The 17,445-nt window shown below is 37.5% G+C and overlaps 1 protein-coding gene across 2 annotated transcripts in view; it reads left to right on the top strand.

The window, feature by feature from the left end:
- The window catches only part of PTPRO (protein tyrosine phosphatase receptor type O), a 239,788-nt gene that overhangs the window by 191,960 nt on the left and 30,383 nt on the right, over positions 1 to 17,445 (top strand). For both annotated transcript variants that reach the window (XM_057703324.1, XM_057703323.1), the window contains exons 15-17: positions 328 to 448; positions 4,535 to 4,603; positions 16,101 to 16,136. In XM_057703324.1, the coding sequence (XP_057559307.1) occupies positions 328 to 448; positions 4,535 to 4,603; positions 16,101 to 16,136 (226 nt within the window). The remainder of the gene's footprint in view (positions 1 to 327; positions 449 to 4,534; positions 4,604 to 16,100; positions 16,137 to 17,445) is intronic.

Below are 17,445 nucleotides of genomic sequence, written 5' to 3'. Positions count from 1 at the left end.
CATACATGGTAATGACCTCTAGATTTTTTGTTTTCAAATGAACTTAAATCATGGCACAGGCATCCTTTACATTTCACAGTTTCCTTTTATAGCACATCCTGAATGTGGGCCCTCGAAATGGACTCAATGTCTCCAGCCACCCAAACACTATTTGTCAATCTACTTGAGTAAGTAAGAGTTGACCAGATAGAGGCCGTTGCTGGCTCAGAGAAACATCATCATTGCTGTTGCTGTTATCATCATAAGATCAGATGAGAAATGATGAATGGTTCTGTTAGTTTCCATGTCGTGGAAGCTGCGATGGACATGTGTGGCTTTTCTCTTTAGTTACAGAGATGAATCCCAATGTGGTAGTCATCTCCATGCTGGCCATCCTTAGCACACTGTTAATCGGACTTCTGCTCATCACCCTCATCATTCTTAGGAAGAAGCATCTGCAGATGGCCAGGTAAGTTGTGTTTTGCTCATTTTTCACCCCCAGGCTTTAAAATATTTTTGTGTATCACACAGGTGTGGCTTTTGCAGACCTAAATTGTACAGTGGTGAGTCTGATTTCAGTTTGTAGTGCCTATTTCTATTTTGTGTTTCCTAAGTAGGCTTTACAATATTATTTGAGAAAATGTTACCATTGAAATAGCAAAGCAAAGGATTGTTTGTTCACACAAAGTCAGACTTTTTATTATCAATCTTGTCACTTTAGGTCACCCATGTATTGAGATTCCTTCATTATATTTGGATACTTCCAAATATATTTTTGGAGTAAAAGAAAGATCTCTGCCTACTCAGTACAATTAATAAAAGGAGTTCATATATACGGAGACCGCAAGAAAGAAAAAATCCCTTCCCGCATTAGTTCTGTTGAAGCTATGTTATCAGAAAATATTTGTAGTGTTTATGATTAGGTCCCTTCCAGTCCCCCTATTAGTTCTACTCCTATTACCCAGGGTCACAGGCAGTTTCATTCTTCTTGCAGTTAGGAAAGCCTTTTGATTTATGATTTTGTTGATACCCTATTTTCTTCGACCACTGATGCATTTCTTATCAGAGCACATTCACAAGTACTTTCAGTGATCCCCTGTATTATCAAAACAATCCATCATTTCTCTTAAAAGAAAACTTTTGCCTACTTGAGTGTTACTGAGTTTGGGAAATTTGGATCAAATTTATATTTGCCCAATGCTAGCCTGCCGAATTGTCAATTAACATCCTTCTCCTTTCTCAGAGCTCTATCATTTACTTATTCATAAATAAACTTATCCACCTGATAATGTCAATCACTGCCTTAGCACAATCAAAGAAAAATCAAAAACCCAAGCTGTCCACGAGGAAGCTAATACCTCACTGGAGATGGGTACATGAATAAATATATTTAAAGATATAAAGTGAGCTGTAGCAGAAAGGAGATAAGAATGCGATACCAGGAAAGTCAAGAAAAGGGATTAGGTCTGAATATAAAAATCAAGCTTCTTGAATGCTAGTGTTTGAACACATCTCAGAAGGATGGGAGGGCGGTGGTACTAGGCTGAGGCTAGAATATAAAGCTCTGAAACTATACTCCTTGGGGTGAAATCCTAATTTACAACCTATGTGACCTCAGGCAGTTGGATAAAACGTCACTCCATAATTTAACAAATATTAATGGATAACCCCCAGGATGCTTGGGGTATGGCTGCAACTAAAACAGACAAAAATCTCTGCCTTCATAGAGCTTGTGTGCTAGTTGAGGAGGTAGACAAGAAATGATAAAGATGAAAGTGAAAATTCTGTGGTATGTTAGCAGATGATAAGAGATAAACAGTAGAGCAGAGTAGAGGAGAATAGCATTCAGGTATGAAGGGGATGGGAGGAGCTCTGGGAGACAGGTAAGTCTCACCGAAAGAGTGACATTTGAGAAAAGACTTGAAGGACATGAGGAAGTTAGTCATGTATTTCCTGGAGGAAGTGTGCCCAGTAGAGGGAACAGCCAGAGCAAAGGTCCTGAGGCAGAAGCATGACTAACAGATTCAAGGAAGAGCGGAGAGGTTTGTGTAGCTAAAGCAGAGGACATGAAGGGAAGAATAGCGAGAGTTGATGTAAGGTCCTACAGGGCTTCATAAGCCATTGTAAGGACTTTGACTTTCGTTCTGAGTAGAAAGCAGCCACTGCAAAATTGGGGGCAGAAGATCTGACTTACATTTTAACATTTTCATTTTGACTTTCATGTAGAAAAGAGTCTGTATTGAGGCAAGGGCAAAAGCAGGCATATTAACTGGGGAAGCCAGCTGATCCAGGCAAGAGATGGTAGTGGCTCAATCCAGAGTGGTGGCAATGGACATAAGAAAAAATTATCAGATTCTGGATATGTTTTGAAAATAGAGGAATTTGCTAAAGGGCTTTGATAGCAAATTGTTTCCATTGGAATGGAAATGAGTAAGAGTCAAGGATGAGGCCAAGGTTTTCTGTCCTACGAACTGAAAGGGTGGAGTTGCCATCAACAGACATAGAATTACAGGTGAGGATTCAGCGTTCGGGGACCATCAAGACCCCAGTTTTGGAAATGTTAAGTTGAAGGTGACCACAAGTGTGGAGTAGGTGTGGAGTAGGCAGATGAACATAAAAGTCTGGTATTGGGGAGAGAAGTCTGGGTTGAAGATACACATTTGGGAATTCTTAGCATATAAATGGTATTAAAGCTATAGACTGGGTGAAGTCCAGGAATTAAGTGTAAATTAGAGAAGAAGTCCCTGGATTAAGTACCAGAACAATCTAATATTAAGATTTTCAGAGGGGAAATAAAAGATAGGTGCAAAAAAAAAAAAAAAAAAGACTGACAAGAGACACCCAGTGGAATCGAAGGAAAACTAAGAGAATGTGGTAGCCTGGAAGCAAGGGAAAGAATATTTATCAAAAAGAAATGATAACAGCCCTATACTAGTGTGTTGTTAGGAGAAATACTGCAGTAACACATAGTGTCATAGGAAGCACGCAATAAATGTTATCTCATAATAGTAATAGTGTAGGGGGTGGTAACAGAAGTAGAAATGGAAGCAGTGGTGTTTATGAGGACATTACTGCAGGAGCATCCCTTGTGATGTATACAGCAAAATATTTAGAAGGAGTGATTCTCCTTCAGCCAGCTGGTCATTAGAGCAGAGATTCTTAACATTTTTGTGCATGATTTTTTTCTGGCAGTCTAATGAAGTCTGTGGATTTCTTCCAAGAATAATGCTCTCTTTCTAAGTGCATACAATAAAACACATAGGATTAAAACAGAAATTAATTATATGGAAATATGGTAATCAAAGTATTCAGAAAACAAATGTGTTATGTGCTTCTTTATTAACACATTAGATAACAATATTAGTAGGGCATCTGAGCCATCTCATGATTTCATCCAAGTGATGACGATGAAGTGTTTCAACATCTGCAGCAGGTCTATCGCAGAAAGGTATCTTCAGTTTCTATCAGCAAACCTCACAAGTGCTGATGATGTTATTGGGGCTTGTTGCCTACCTTAATAATTGAAAGAACTGTTAAATTTCAGTTACAATTTGTGAAAATAAAAATGTACTTTTTTCCCCACGTATGTTCACAGAGCCCTGAATTCTCTCCTCGGACTCCAGATTAAGAACACCTGAGTTAGAGAGTAAGCTAAATCCCATACACAGGAAACGGATATAGGAAAATTAATTGATGATATCTAATTTATAATACATACCACATGAAATAATGATATGTTAGTGTATTTTTCAAGGAAGAAAGCTATTCTTAGAACACTCAAATGAGAACGGGCAGATAACGGAAATAATTAGCACATTATGCCAACAATGTCAAAGTCTCTGCTTCGATTCTGAATAAGTCCATCAATTTCATATAGAGGGAAAAATGAGATGCATGCACCTCAGTGAGCTGTGTTATTTATGCATGATATTAAGCAAAAGATGGAGAAGGCATGAGAATTATATTGACCTTTTTCTTCCACTTCTGGAAAAAAAATAGTAACAATATTTTCTACTGACTCTGCAAAAGCCAATCTATTTCAATATGTGTCACTCTTTTCCTCTCAAGTGATGAATAGAATGGGCATCGCAACATGAGGGGAAATTTTTGGAGGAAGAAAACAATCCAGTTTCATCTACGATCATCATAGAGAGGAAATCAAAATGCTGTAAAAACAAAGAATATTTGCTAAAAACGGAAACACCCTTAGTCTACGTAGGAGAGTTTCTATGCCTTACTACTGAAGCCTTTGTAAAAAAAAATACTCTACCCCACATAGTTCAGTAATTTATGTTAGGATCATGAACGCCCCTTGGTAAGGATTGTGAACCAAATCCTTTTGGCTTCAAATAACTTGATTTGGGTGTGCGTGCCCTTGTGAAAAATTGTTTTATTTTTCTATATTGCATTGTATTGGAAAGAGGAATACATGCAACTTATATTAGCTTTTTAAAAACGGAATACTGTGAAGATTAGCCATTAAAGACTCTTTCATGCCAAGGTAAAGAGTGCTCTGTTAAGCACTAACCTTGATTTTGTGGTTCCTTTCCAACAGGGAGTGTGGAGCAGGAACTTTTGTCAATTTTGCATCCTTAGAGCGGGATGGAAAGCTTCCATACAACTGGTGAGTATTGTTTCAGAACAAGTCTCTATGGGGCTTACCTACACCCTGTGTGCTCTAAACTTGATTGTACTAGCTTTTGGGGGTAGATGGTTTTGCCTGATCATCCTTTATAATTTTGGTGATAGTGGACTTGAAGGTGACATCTTCTTCACAGAGCATATTCGTTTATATAAGTTTAACTCAGTTAAGAAGGAGAGAAAATGACGTAGTCTGCGGTATATTTACTATATTACACAAAGGACTAACGCCGTTGTACAAGTTGTCCACTACCAGGCTGAGAGAGGGTTAATGCCGGAGCCTCAGGGAACAAAGCAGGGCTGAAGTAGGAGGGGAGACTCCAGGGAAGCAGCAGGAGACAGAGCAGCATCTCTATTTAAAACTCATTTCAGCACCTGGGGATGAGCCACCCATTCTGTTCAAAAATTGAGTAGAACTAAACAGCCCAGGGCTCTCAACTCTTATGCTTACAGGCAGATAAATATCAAAGCCAGGAAAGTTCCAGGAAAACTAGCCTTATAGCCTCAGGTTTCTTTATGCTTGAGTGTTAAGGACCTGGAGGGAGGAGGTGTTCTGAGGGTTAAGACAGCACTGCCGTGAGATTAAACTGGTTGACATTATACTTAACAGTGATCCTTGAGAACTAACAATCCTATAACACAACAATTAATACCCCCAAAACTGCTAATTAAGTCACAATCCAGCACTGCTTACACGATCTAATTTGTTCCACAAGCAACCATGCGAAGCACACTTTAATATATACATTTCATGTTAATCCTCAGTAAGTGATTTTTTTCTGTTTTCCTAACTCCTCCAAAATGGTTAGTCTGAAAGAAAGAAATATGTACAGACTGGAAATTTTACCCTCGGAATTAATGAGGGAAGGAGAGCTTTATTTAAACTATAAATTCTACTTCCCTACGTGGGCAACTAGTTGAGATCTACTCTCATTGAAAATCTAGGTAAAACAGGATTCTTTCCAACCAGACGATATGTTGTGCTATTCTAAAACTTCAACCAGAATGGAATTTTGCTATTCATATCTGAGTAATCCAGCTGTCAAGAGAAACCCATAAACTCTTGACGGTAAAAATTTAGAAGACATTTCTAGGTGTGTTCAAATATAATTAGCACTCTTTCCAAGATTAAAAGACTGACTCACTGGTGTTTGTTCCTCGCCTGGCTCACCCTTAAAAAAGGCCCAGTTACAGAGTCATGATGAGGGGTCGAGCTAGGAATTGATCCCATTATACCTGTGACTCAGGAGATCTATGTATTGACTAATTACACAACTGGTCACAGTGTATGGAATTTATGAGACCAGTTATGGGAGAACTGAGGCAAAATAGAATTCATTTCAGGACATTTCTATAAAATTAAGAAAATTCTCCTGTAGTTCTGGGCAAAGACAGTTTTGCTAACACTGGCATTTTCTTGTTAACTGAGAATATATATCTCAATGGAGATTTATAACAACTAAAGTGACAAGGTGACAACATTTTTCCTCTAATTCTCAGAATAACTATAGATGCAACCATAGGATATTTTAAAATCTGCATTAATAAATGATCTATTTTACAAGTGTCTAAATATCGGAAATTTGATTCAAACCTGGCATTTTAAATTAACAGTCTGCATTAGATTAATGTGAAACTAAATAATTTTGCTCCCACTCAACTGAGTATAAGTAAGATTAGAAACTAGGCAGTTGATGAGCTACTTATTTTGAATGACTAATACCTGGATGTCATACCATACCTCTATTTTAAGGATTATTTTTTGGAAATGATGTATTAATTTATACTGAAAATAATATAGAAAGTCATACCTAACAGTGCAGCTTTATAAGAATGTGTCCTGAAAGCTTGTTTACCAAAATCCATATACACAAACTAACCATTTGTATTCCGTACACAAGCTGCTATTAGCTATCAAATGATGTTATAGATTTCTTAAAATAGGCTTAAGCATGCAAGGGTAATATCCAAGAATAAGACTCGAGATAACTAATGAGGCATTTCAGAGCCTCATTTAACTGAATGCAAAATGTAATCACCTAATAGCAGGCTAATTGACACAAAACAAGTTGAAAGAAACATATCTGATTACAATAAGGCCGTGTGTGAATAAAACTGATTTTGGCAATATGATAGCACTTAAGTCCTCATGTTTAAATTTCAGAGAATGGAATATTTAATTGTAATTAAGGTGCTTGTCATTTTAATTGATCCCAGTAGGTAATTTACTGATCTCTGTTCACAGTCTGTATTACTAACTCTTGCCACTTTTTCATCTTTACATCTGTTATCTATTAATGCTCACAGGCGTAGGAGTATATTTGCTTTCTTAACCCTGCTACCCTCATGTCTTTGGACTGATTATCTTTTGGCATTTTATATTAATCCTTGGTAAGTGATTTTTTTTACTGTTTACCTAACACAAAGTCTTTAAAAGTTAGCTTTCAAGAAGTAAAGCAAAGGGAAAATCCTTTTTAATGATTTTATGTGTTTGAAGCATGCAAAATTATTAATTATGTGTTGAAATGGATTAAAGCAGCTAATGGTACCAAAATGCTAACTATAATGTTTTCCCAATTAAATTTTCTTCTTGTGATGTTCTTGGCAAGCTTTTCTTCCATTTATTGCTAAGTTATTTGTTTCTTCATTGAGTCAATCCATTGGCCTCTCATCTTTATAAATGATGCCTTTCATTTTTCTCACCATCTCCATTGAATAGCTCCATATTTCCAAGAAGGAAAAAAATGCAATCAGGTAGAGAAACCCAAAATACTATACTCTGTATTTGAGACCTTCATATTTTTATAATAATGCTCACTCAGTGAATATTAAACAACTGACATTATACAGGCCTCTTTGTATAATCCTTTTATCTAATTGTCCCCACAGCTCTGCAGAGAGTATTATCAGTTCCATTTTACAGATGTGGAAATAGAGGCATAAGGAGATAACTATTACCTTATCATACGACTATATAAACTATATAGAAAATCCAGGTCCCAAACCCAAGTGTCTCTGAAATCTAGTCTTTCCTCTCTAAAAAACAGCCTCCTTTAAATTCGTATTTTCTTGACTTTTAAATTATTTTCATAATCAAATCTCAAAGTGTATCCTTTATGGCTTTTATAAAATATAATAATAATAATCTTCAATTCTGAACTAAAGTATCTAGAAGTACTATTTTTTTTCTTTTTTTTTTTACTGATTTCTGTCTTTATTCTTAAATTAACCATTTTGTTCATTAATGGATTAGTTTTCAGTGATTTTGATTTTTTTTTTTACAATAAACTGCATATATTTAGAGTGTACAATTTGGTATCCCAATCTCCCAATTCATTCCTCCCCCAACCCTCCCCGCTTTCTCCACTTGGTTTCCATATGTTTGTTCTCTACATCTGTGTCTCTATTTCTGCCTTTAAAACCAGTTGATTTGTACCATTTTTCTATAGTCCACATATATGTGTTAATATACGATATTTGTTTTTCTCTTTCTGACTCACTTCACTCTGTAGGACAGTCTCTAGGTCCATCCATGTCTCTACAAATGTCCCAGTTTCATTGCTTTTTACAGCTGAGTAATATTCCATTGCATATATGTACCATATCTTCTTTATCCATTCATTTGTTGATGGACATTTAGGTTGCTTCCATGTCCTGGCTATTGTCAATAGTGCTGCCATGAACATTGGAGTGCATGTGTCTTTTCCAATTATGGTGTTCTCTGGGTATATGCCCAGTAGTGGGATTGCTGGGTCATATGGTAGTTCTATTTATAGTTTTTCAAGGAACCTCCATACTGTTCTCCATAGTGGCTGTATCAATTTACATTCCCACCAGCAGTGCAGGAGGGTTCCCTTTCCTCCACACCCTCTCCAGCATTTACTGTCTGTAGATTTTCTGATGATGCCCATTCTAACTGGTGTGAGGTGATACCTCATTGCAGTTTTGATTTGCGTTTCTCTAATTAGTGATGTTGAGCAGCTTTTCGTGTGCCTCTTGGCCATCTGTATGTCTTTGGAGAAATGCCTGTTTAGGTCTTCTCCCCATTTTTTGCTTGGGTTCTTTGTTTTTTTCATATTGAGCTGGATGAACTGTTTATATATTTTGGAGATTAATCCTTTGTCTGTTGATTCGTTTGCAAATATTTTCTCCCATTCTGAGGGTTGTCTTTTCGTCTTGCTTATAGTTTCCTTTGCTGTGCAGAAACTTTGAAGTTTCATTAGGTCCCACTTATTTATTTTTGTTTTTATTTCCATTACTCTAGGGGGTGGATCAAAAAAGATCTTGCTGTTATTTATGTCGAAGAGTGTTCTTCCTATGTTTTCCTCCAGGAGTTTTATAGTGTCTGGCCTTATATTTAGGTCTTTAATCCATTTGGAGTTTATTTTTGTGTATGGTGTTAGGAAGTGTTCTAATTTCATTCTTTGATATGTAGCTGTCCAGTTTTCCCAGCACCACTTATTGAAGAGGCTGTCTTTTCTCATTGTATATCCTTGCCTCCTTTGGCATAGATTAGTTGACCATAGTTTATCTCTGGGCTTTCTATCCTGTTCCATTGATCTATATTTCTGTTTTTGTGCCAGTACCATACTGTCTTGATCACTGTAGCCTTGTAGTATAGCCTGAAGTCAGGAAGCCTGATTCCACCAACTCCATCTTTCCTTCTCAAGATTGCTTTGACTATTCGGGGTCTTTTGCATTTCCATACAAATCGTAAGATTTCTTGTTTTAGTTCTGTGAAAAATACCATTGGTAATTTGATCGGGATTGCATCAAATCTGTACATTGCTTTTGGTAATATAGTCATTTTCACAATGTCGATTCTTCCAATCCAAGAACATGGTATGTCCCTCCATCTGTTTGTGTCATCTTTGATTTCTTTCATCAGTGTCTTATAGTTTTCTGAGTATAGGTCTTTTACCTCCTTGGTTAGGTTTATTCCTAGGTATTTTATTCTTTTTGTTGCAGTGGTGAATGGGATTGTTTCCTTAATTTTTCTTTCCGATCTTTCATTGTTAGTGTATAGAAATGCAAGAGATTTCTGTGTGTTAATTTTGTATCCTGCAACTTTACCAAATTCATTGATTAACTCACGTAGTTTTCTGCTGGCATCTTTCGGAATTTCTGTGTGTAGTATCATGTCATCTGCGAACAGTGACAGTTTTACTTCTTCTTTTCCAATCTGGATTCCTTTTATTTCTTTTTCTTCTCTGATTGCTGTGGCAAAGACTTCCAAAACTATGTTGAATAGTAGTGGTGAGAGTAGACATCTTTGTCTTGTTCCTGTTCTTAGAGGGAATGCTTTCAGTTTTTCACCATTGAGAATGATGTTTGCTGTGGGTTTGTCATATATGGCCTTTATTATGTTGAGGTAGGTTTGCTCTATGCCCACCTTCTGGAGAGCTTTTATCATAAATGGGTGAATTTTGTCAAAAGCTTTTTCTGCATCTATTGAGATGATCATGTGGTTTTTATCCTTCAATTTGTTAATATGGTGTATCACATTGATTGATGTATGTATTTTGAAGATTTCTTGCATTCCAGGGATAAACCCCACTTGATCATGGTGTATAATCCTTTTAATGTGTTGTTGGATTCTGTTGGCTAGTATTTTGTTGAGGATTTTTGCATCTAAATTCATCAGTGATATTGGTCTGTAGTTTTCTTTTTTTGTAGTATTTTTGTCTGGTTTTGGCATCAGGGTGATGGTGGCCTCATAAAATGAGTTTGGGAGTGTTCCTTCCTCTGCCGTTTTTTTGGAAGAGTTTGAGAAGGATGGGTGTTAGCTCTTCTCTAAATGTTTGATAAAATTCACCTGTGAATCCACCTGCTCCTGGACTTTTGTTTGTTGGGAGATTTTTAATCACAGTTTCAATTTCATTACTTGTGATTGATCTGTTCATATTTTCTATGTCTTCCTGATTCAGCCTTGGAAGGTTATACCTTTCTAAGAATCTGTCCATTTCATCCAAGTTGTGCATTTTGTTGGCACATAGTTGCTTGTAGTAATCTCTTATGGTGCTTTTTATTTCTGCGGTGTCTGTTGTAACTTCTCCTGTTTCATTTCTAATTTTATTGATTTGAGTCCTCTCCCTCGTTTTCTTGATGAGTCTTGCTAGAGGTTTATTGATTTTATTTATCTTCTCAAAGAACCAGCTTTTAGTTTTATTGATCTTTGCTATTGTTTTCTTTGTTTCTATTTCATTTATTTCTGCTCTGATCTTTATGATTTCTCTCCATCTACTAACTTTGGGTTTTGTTTGCTCTTCTTTCTCTAGTTTCTTTAAGTAGAAGGACTATTTCTTTTTCTGAGCCATAAGAAAAAAGGTAGTTTCCCAGAGGGGGGAAAAATCATTGTCCTTAAGTATTAGTCCATGGTGTTTAGGTACTAAATGACGTACAGACAGACCCAGAAATCTGGACAATTTGAGAAGGACTCAGAGAAAAGCAATAAAAATAGTTCATGGACTGGGAAAAAAGGCTCATGGAAGGGTAGGGCAAAGTTCAAGATTTAAAGCAACCTGGAGAGTTAACTATTCCAAAAGACAATTGATCAAATGTTCTTTGGTTTCTCTGAAGACAGAATAAATACAGTGGGCAAAGTTGGAACTTGAGTTGCAATGGGAAAAGAATCAAAAAGAACTTTCTCACCATGGAGATTGTTAATGCCAGAATTTGGATTTTCTTTAAAAAGAGAGCTAGTTGAAAAAGTTTTAAACATGGTAGACACTGATGTATAAGCAATAAACTCAGGGGAATGTGTTGGGTGAGGAGGAGCCCTTCACCATCATTCTAAGTTGATTCTTAATAACAGTCTCCAGTGTAGGACTTCACCACAGTCAACCAATATTTTAAGTATTTAACATCACATGATACACATCAATTCCATCTTGATTTTCAAAATACACTTTACTTTGAACTTAACATCTACTGATCATCCTCAAGTATTCTGCCTATCATTAGAATACGTGTGGCCAATATCCTTAATATACCCTCCACAGATTTCAATTAAAACAAAAGAAAGAAAAATGCAGATAATGTTACATTCATTTCCAGGCTTAATTCTCTGACTTTCTCAGTTTCCAGAGTTCGTTTTAAGCTTATATCAGACAGGCCTATGCTTCTTTGTATGTCTTTCTGAACAGGTCCCCCCGATGAACACGTTTGAATCTCAGCAACTCCTTCAAGGTCTGCTATTTATAGTACCAATCAAATAGCATGATACCTAAGTTAGGGGGAAAAAACCCTTCAGTAGTTTTTAGAAGAATGGTCCTGAGACTGTAAATCCTTACCTCCAGGTGTGAAGAGAAGGCAAAACATAGAGCCCAAGGCCTTCTGCACTTTCTGTAAACTACACACATATTAACCAATGAAAAGATACTGAACATAAACTGTGTTTTTAGCCCTAGACTTGTGCTCTGCCAGATAAAATTCATGGTCCCCGCTCCTTCATGTCAAACTCAGAACTCTCACAAAGCCGCCCCAACCTCTTTGCTACTTTTCTCTTCATCCGATAAGTCGTGGATATTTTCCCCTGCTTTCATTTGCTAAATAGTTTTTTTTTAATCCTCCACTAGATTTGTTTGTCTTCATATTTCACCCACCTGTTCACAACCGCCCCAAATAACAGAGCCATCCCCCTCCTTTCTTAACACTGCTTGGCTTTGTCTCTAAACTGTCAACGTTTTGGGAAGAAATGTTCCTGTTGATTGTTTACAATCCTTCTGATGCCTCTGATGGTTTGTGTGGAAATCCAGAGGCCCTTTCTCCCTCACAGGGCTGCTCACATCTTTCCCCAGGTGGTAGCAGAACCAGTGTGGAGCCTACCTGCCCCGTTGGCTTAGTCTCAAGATTGTATTCTGCCAGGATTTCTGACTTCAATAATCTCAGATTGTATTTCCTAGTCAAAGAAAACCACCTCAGCTGGACTAGCTCTATCTGGATTCAGTGTTATCACTCCTTTTTTTTACTATCATAGTCACCTCATGCTCTACTCACATACTCATCTGCCTGTTCTAAATCCTCAACAGCTGGCATTTTAAGCACGATGCAATATTTAAACTGCTCAGTTTTACTCTTGTTTGTTGCATGTTCTATTCAGAGGATGACATAACACTAATGACCTTTTTAAGATGTGAGGATGATTTTCGTTTAGCTCATGAAAGAGTAAGTAATGCTTGTCAAATTGGAGTCATTGAGAGTTTTCTGGTTTTATGGTTTTGGGGTTTACTTTTTGTTTGTTTTTAACCATTGGAAACCCCATGTTTCTGCCATTGCCTTGTATTCCTCTTTGGAATCAATTCCATTCTGGCGGGCTTTCCAAGACAGTCATAACCATGAAGAACTTATAATGTATCCTAACTTCTTGAAGTCATTAGGGTTTTGAACCTTTTCTAATGCAAGTGAAAGAGAAAAAGTAAAAGAAGCGCATGAGCCTATATATACACTAGACGTCGGATGGGTGTTATCAGTTATTTAGAGAATCTTTTGCAATGACAAAGGGATGTCCTCAGCATCACCCAAAGTGTTCACTGCGGCATGCATACACACACTAGCTCTTTCTCTAAAGTGCTGAAGTGAAAATCGTTAGCAAAACCTGAACTTACATGTTTAAAAGTGAATTTTCTGTTGATTTGAGTCTCAGGATCAGCACAGCAATTGAAAATGTGGGAAAATTCTATCAGTGCTGCTGTGGAGTCTTATAATTCAGTCCTGTCCTGTTCCACAGCTTTAAGATACAGGAACCCTTGGGAATCTTCGGGAATTCAGCAAAATCTAATCAGAACAGTGAAAGCTGTACACAAATCATGAAGACATACATGTAAGATAAAAGCCACACAAAAACATGGTAGAATTTCATATTCTAGTCAATGTTCATTCAATCAGTGAATGAGACTGAAAGAGAAAAATAGTACCTCCCTTCCACGAATCATGTTTCCACACAAGCTGTGGAATAGTAGCAACTTAATATTTCCGCACTGAATTTATTCAGTGTCACCTACCACACACATTTGTTTCTTCCCGGTTTCCCTTAAAGTCTGTTTGGATCAGGAAGGTTTTGTGTTTTTCTTTTTTTAATTTCACTCTGAATCACAAAATATGTTGGCAGCCTCCTGACTTACCAGAACTGTTCCTTATTATGCTAACATCCTGCTTTCATCAAGCACTGAAGTAATGGACTCCTACTACCCGAAGTAAATGTACAATTCCTAACTAAATCACTATCACAAGAGTGGAGTAAAAGAATTACTCACGAGGTATTTCTTCAGGCTCCCAAATGCCTGTATGGCACAGCTCTGTCCAATATGACAGTGGTTTGGGTTTAGTTTTTTTGTTTTTGTTTTTGTTTTTGTTTTGGGGGGGGTGATAATGGAGAGACAAAGTAAAAACTGGAATGTCTATTCCCTCTAAATTCCAAGTATGGAAGACCAACAGAGATGAAGGAGAAAAAAATAAGATAAGAACTATCAAATGGATTGTCTTCGCTGAGAATTGGGAAAAAATAAAAACTAACAGAAACTAGAAAAGGAAAACCAGAAACATCACTTGCCTTCACGGATATTTCCTTTGTTCTGTTCCTTCCTCTCCATCCACAAGTGTCATTTCCCCAGTGGGACCCCTCCTGAGCCCAAGCCTAATATCAAGTCCTTAATTGCATCATTAGGTAAAATTATGAGGATAACATAACAAAGATGTTTTGTTTCAATTCAATCAAATAAGCATTTATTGGCCACCCGCTAGTGTTCCATTAACTGTGCTCAGCTCTGGGGACAAAGGAGAGTCTAGTAAGGAGCACATATACTGCTGATGGTCAGACCATGTGAGAAATACTCCATAAACCAAGTGCTATGAAAGCCCAGAGGAAGTAGTGCTTCGTTCTGCTAAAGGCTTTCCAGGTATGCGGGTAAGCAAGCATTCATAATTTTCAGTCCAAATAAATATTTTGACAAAAAGAGTACTCAGATCACAACTGGCTATTTACTATCGATTGTTTGTGTTCTGAAAGTCTGGGTGCTTTCATCAATATTTCAAGACCTCTGAAAATTACTTATAGGGACTCCCCTGGTGGCGCAGTGGTTAAGAATCCACCTGCCAATGCAGGGGACACGGGTTTGATCCCTGGTCCAGGAAGATCCCACATGCCACAAAGCACCTAAGCCTGTGCACCGCAACTACTGAGCCTGCGTGCCACAACTACTGAAGTCCGAGAGCCTAGAGTCCGCGATCCGCAACAAGAGAAGCCACCACAATGAGAAGCCCGCTCGCAGCAACAAAGACCCAATGCAGCCAAAAAATAAATAAATTTTTTAAAAAAGAAAACTACTTATAAAAATTGTCACACTCAATTTAATACAGTGTAAATACAATAATGAAGCCTTTCAGCAGATACTATCTTAGCATTAGCTAACTTAGATCAGTTATGTTACATGTTGGTAGAAAACAATTCCCCTTTTAAAGAGACTCTAAAAATGCAATTAACTGAAGCAAACGTTAGTATTACATGTGTCTGAGCTTGCAGACTAGCAATGAATTAAGAACAAACAGGTAATGGGTATAGTTCTTCAGATCGCTTAAAAACTAGTTCAAAACTAAATAAGAACAATGCTGCAGTAGGATATATAAGACACATGACAACGCTGACAGCACAAATTCATGTTCCCAATGAAAATGTCTGAAAAGGTTATTTTAGTCTTTTTTTTAATTAATTAATTTATTGACTGTGTTGAATCTTCGGTGCTGCACGCGGGCTTTCTCTAGTTGCTGCAAGTGGGGGCTACTCTTTGTTGTGGTGCACAGGCTCCTCACTGCCATAGCTTCTCTTGTTGCAGGGCACGGGCTCTAGGCACACAGGCTTCAGTAGTTGTGGCACATGGGCTCAATAGTTGTGGCTTATGGGCTCTAGAGCGCAGGCTCAATAGTTGTGGCTTGGGGGCTTAGTTGCTCCGTGGCATGTGGGCTCTTCCCGGACCAGGGATCAAACCCATGTCCCCTGCATTGGCAGGCGGATTCTTAACCACTGCACCACCAGGGAAGCCCTATTTTAGTCTTTAATTAAAAAACCAATTATGTCCATCCTCCCTCTGCCAGTTCTTACCTTTATTCCCCAATTCGTTCCTTTTGCCTGTAGAATCTGGAGTATTTAGACAGGAAACACTTCCATAAGTTTACAAAACACTTCAGTGACTTAATCACTAGGAGCAAGAAATTATATTTCTGGAACTCAGTTTTTTGGCAAATTTAAAATAGAAAGTGCAGGCATGCTCCTGAAATCTAACAGAGTTTTAAAAAATGAATCTGGAATTTTTATCATAATCTTCTCCTTTAGGGGAAGTAATGAAACAAATCTGAGGTATGTTTAATAAAAAGTAAGTAAAATGGAGGTGCTTGATGGAATTATTTAAAGCTCTTCAAGTTTAAGCATTATGTTAACCAATTCTTTTGCCCAGATAAATTTGCCTCTCTTATTTTTGAATTCTCAGGAGCAAAAATGGTTTAAAGAAGAGGAAACTGACTAAGTAAGTCTTTCTTACTATGTCATTTAAAAATATTCTTTGTAATGATCTTTGCTTTCCAAACTGAAAAGATTGCTTGTCTTTAAATAGAAGCGATGCTTTAAGAAAGAGGCAAAAGCATATTAAAATAGCTAAGCTATCATGTGTAGGTATGTTTACACATGTGGATGTCAGTGACCACCAGAAAGTGTACAGACAGAAATCATGTTAGGAATAAGGAAAATTCTCCCCACATGAAATCTGAGAAGCAATGGGTTGCTAGGAATTATAAGGCTAGCAGAAGGGAGTCTATATTCTACATCTATAAAAAAGCTAATATTTAGCTACATCAAAGTAGCACAAAAACCTTTGCCGTTTTGTATCTTCACATTTTGTGCTTATTGCAGGGAAAGGCTTTTACTCTATGTGATGTTATAACAAATACTTTGATAAACGCTGTCTCAGGAAATCTTTGTAATAACCAGAAAAGGGTAATTACTTAGCTAGCCTGTGGTTTCACTTATCTGCTGAACTAAATCATAAGAATTATAATTGTGATGGGTGAAAATGAATTATCAGTTGATTTCAAAAGCCCAATTAGACTATCACCTCCAGGCCTTTAGTTAAAAACTCTACATGAAGAGTGGATCATTCCTATAAATAGAGTTTTCATTCTTGATATTTGTCTGGGATAGAATATTAGGGAACTCATTAAGGAAGTAATTAGAGTTCTCAGCCAGATCTACGGTATCTGTGCTAATGAAGCACATAATACAAAAAAACATGATGCAAAAATATTTGTATTCATCTTTGAGTGACATATAATGTTTTGACACATATGGGTGACAAAATAATTTTTTCCTAAATCTATTTCAAATCAGTAAGCATTCCATTGGCATGTATCGAGTGATGCAGGAGAGACACGACCAGCCGAAGCAGAGGAGAGGTGCTGTCAGCCGGAAGGAATGATTTGACAGCAATAGAAAGACTTCGTTGCCCAAAATCAGTGGTTGGGTTGTTAAGTGAGGTACAGAGGCATTGACTAGAGCAGTTAGAGGACAAGGTCTTGGGACCAAAAGAGGACCCAAGACTCAGGCAGAGCGAAGGAGAAGCAGGACGTGGATCAAAGTTTGGGTGGAACGTAGACGTGGTAGAACCCGGTCACACACCAAAACCTCCAGTCAGACCAGCTTCCTCCTTCCCTCTTCTCACTTTCCTTCTCATCCCTCCGTCCTTCTCTACAAGCCATTTTTGAGGGGATCCCCCCACCTTTCCATTTACTTTCTCTTTATCTTTTCTCTTTCACTCCAAATCCCCACCACCACCACCACTG

This window comes from Hippopotamus amphibius, chromosome 12 (assembly GCF_030028045.1).
Source record: "Hippopotamus amphibius kiboko isolate mHipAmp2 chromosome 12, mHipAmp2.hap2, whole genome shotgun sequence".
NCBI lineage: Eukaryota > Metazoa > Chordata > Mammalia > Artiodactyla > Hippopotamidae > Hippopotamus > Hippopotamus amphibius.
This window is presented reverse-complemented; position numbering and strand designations above follow the sequence as displayed.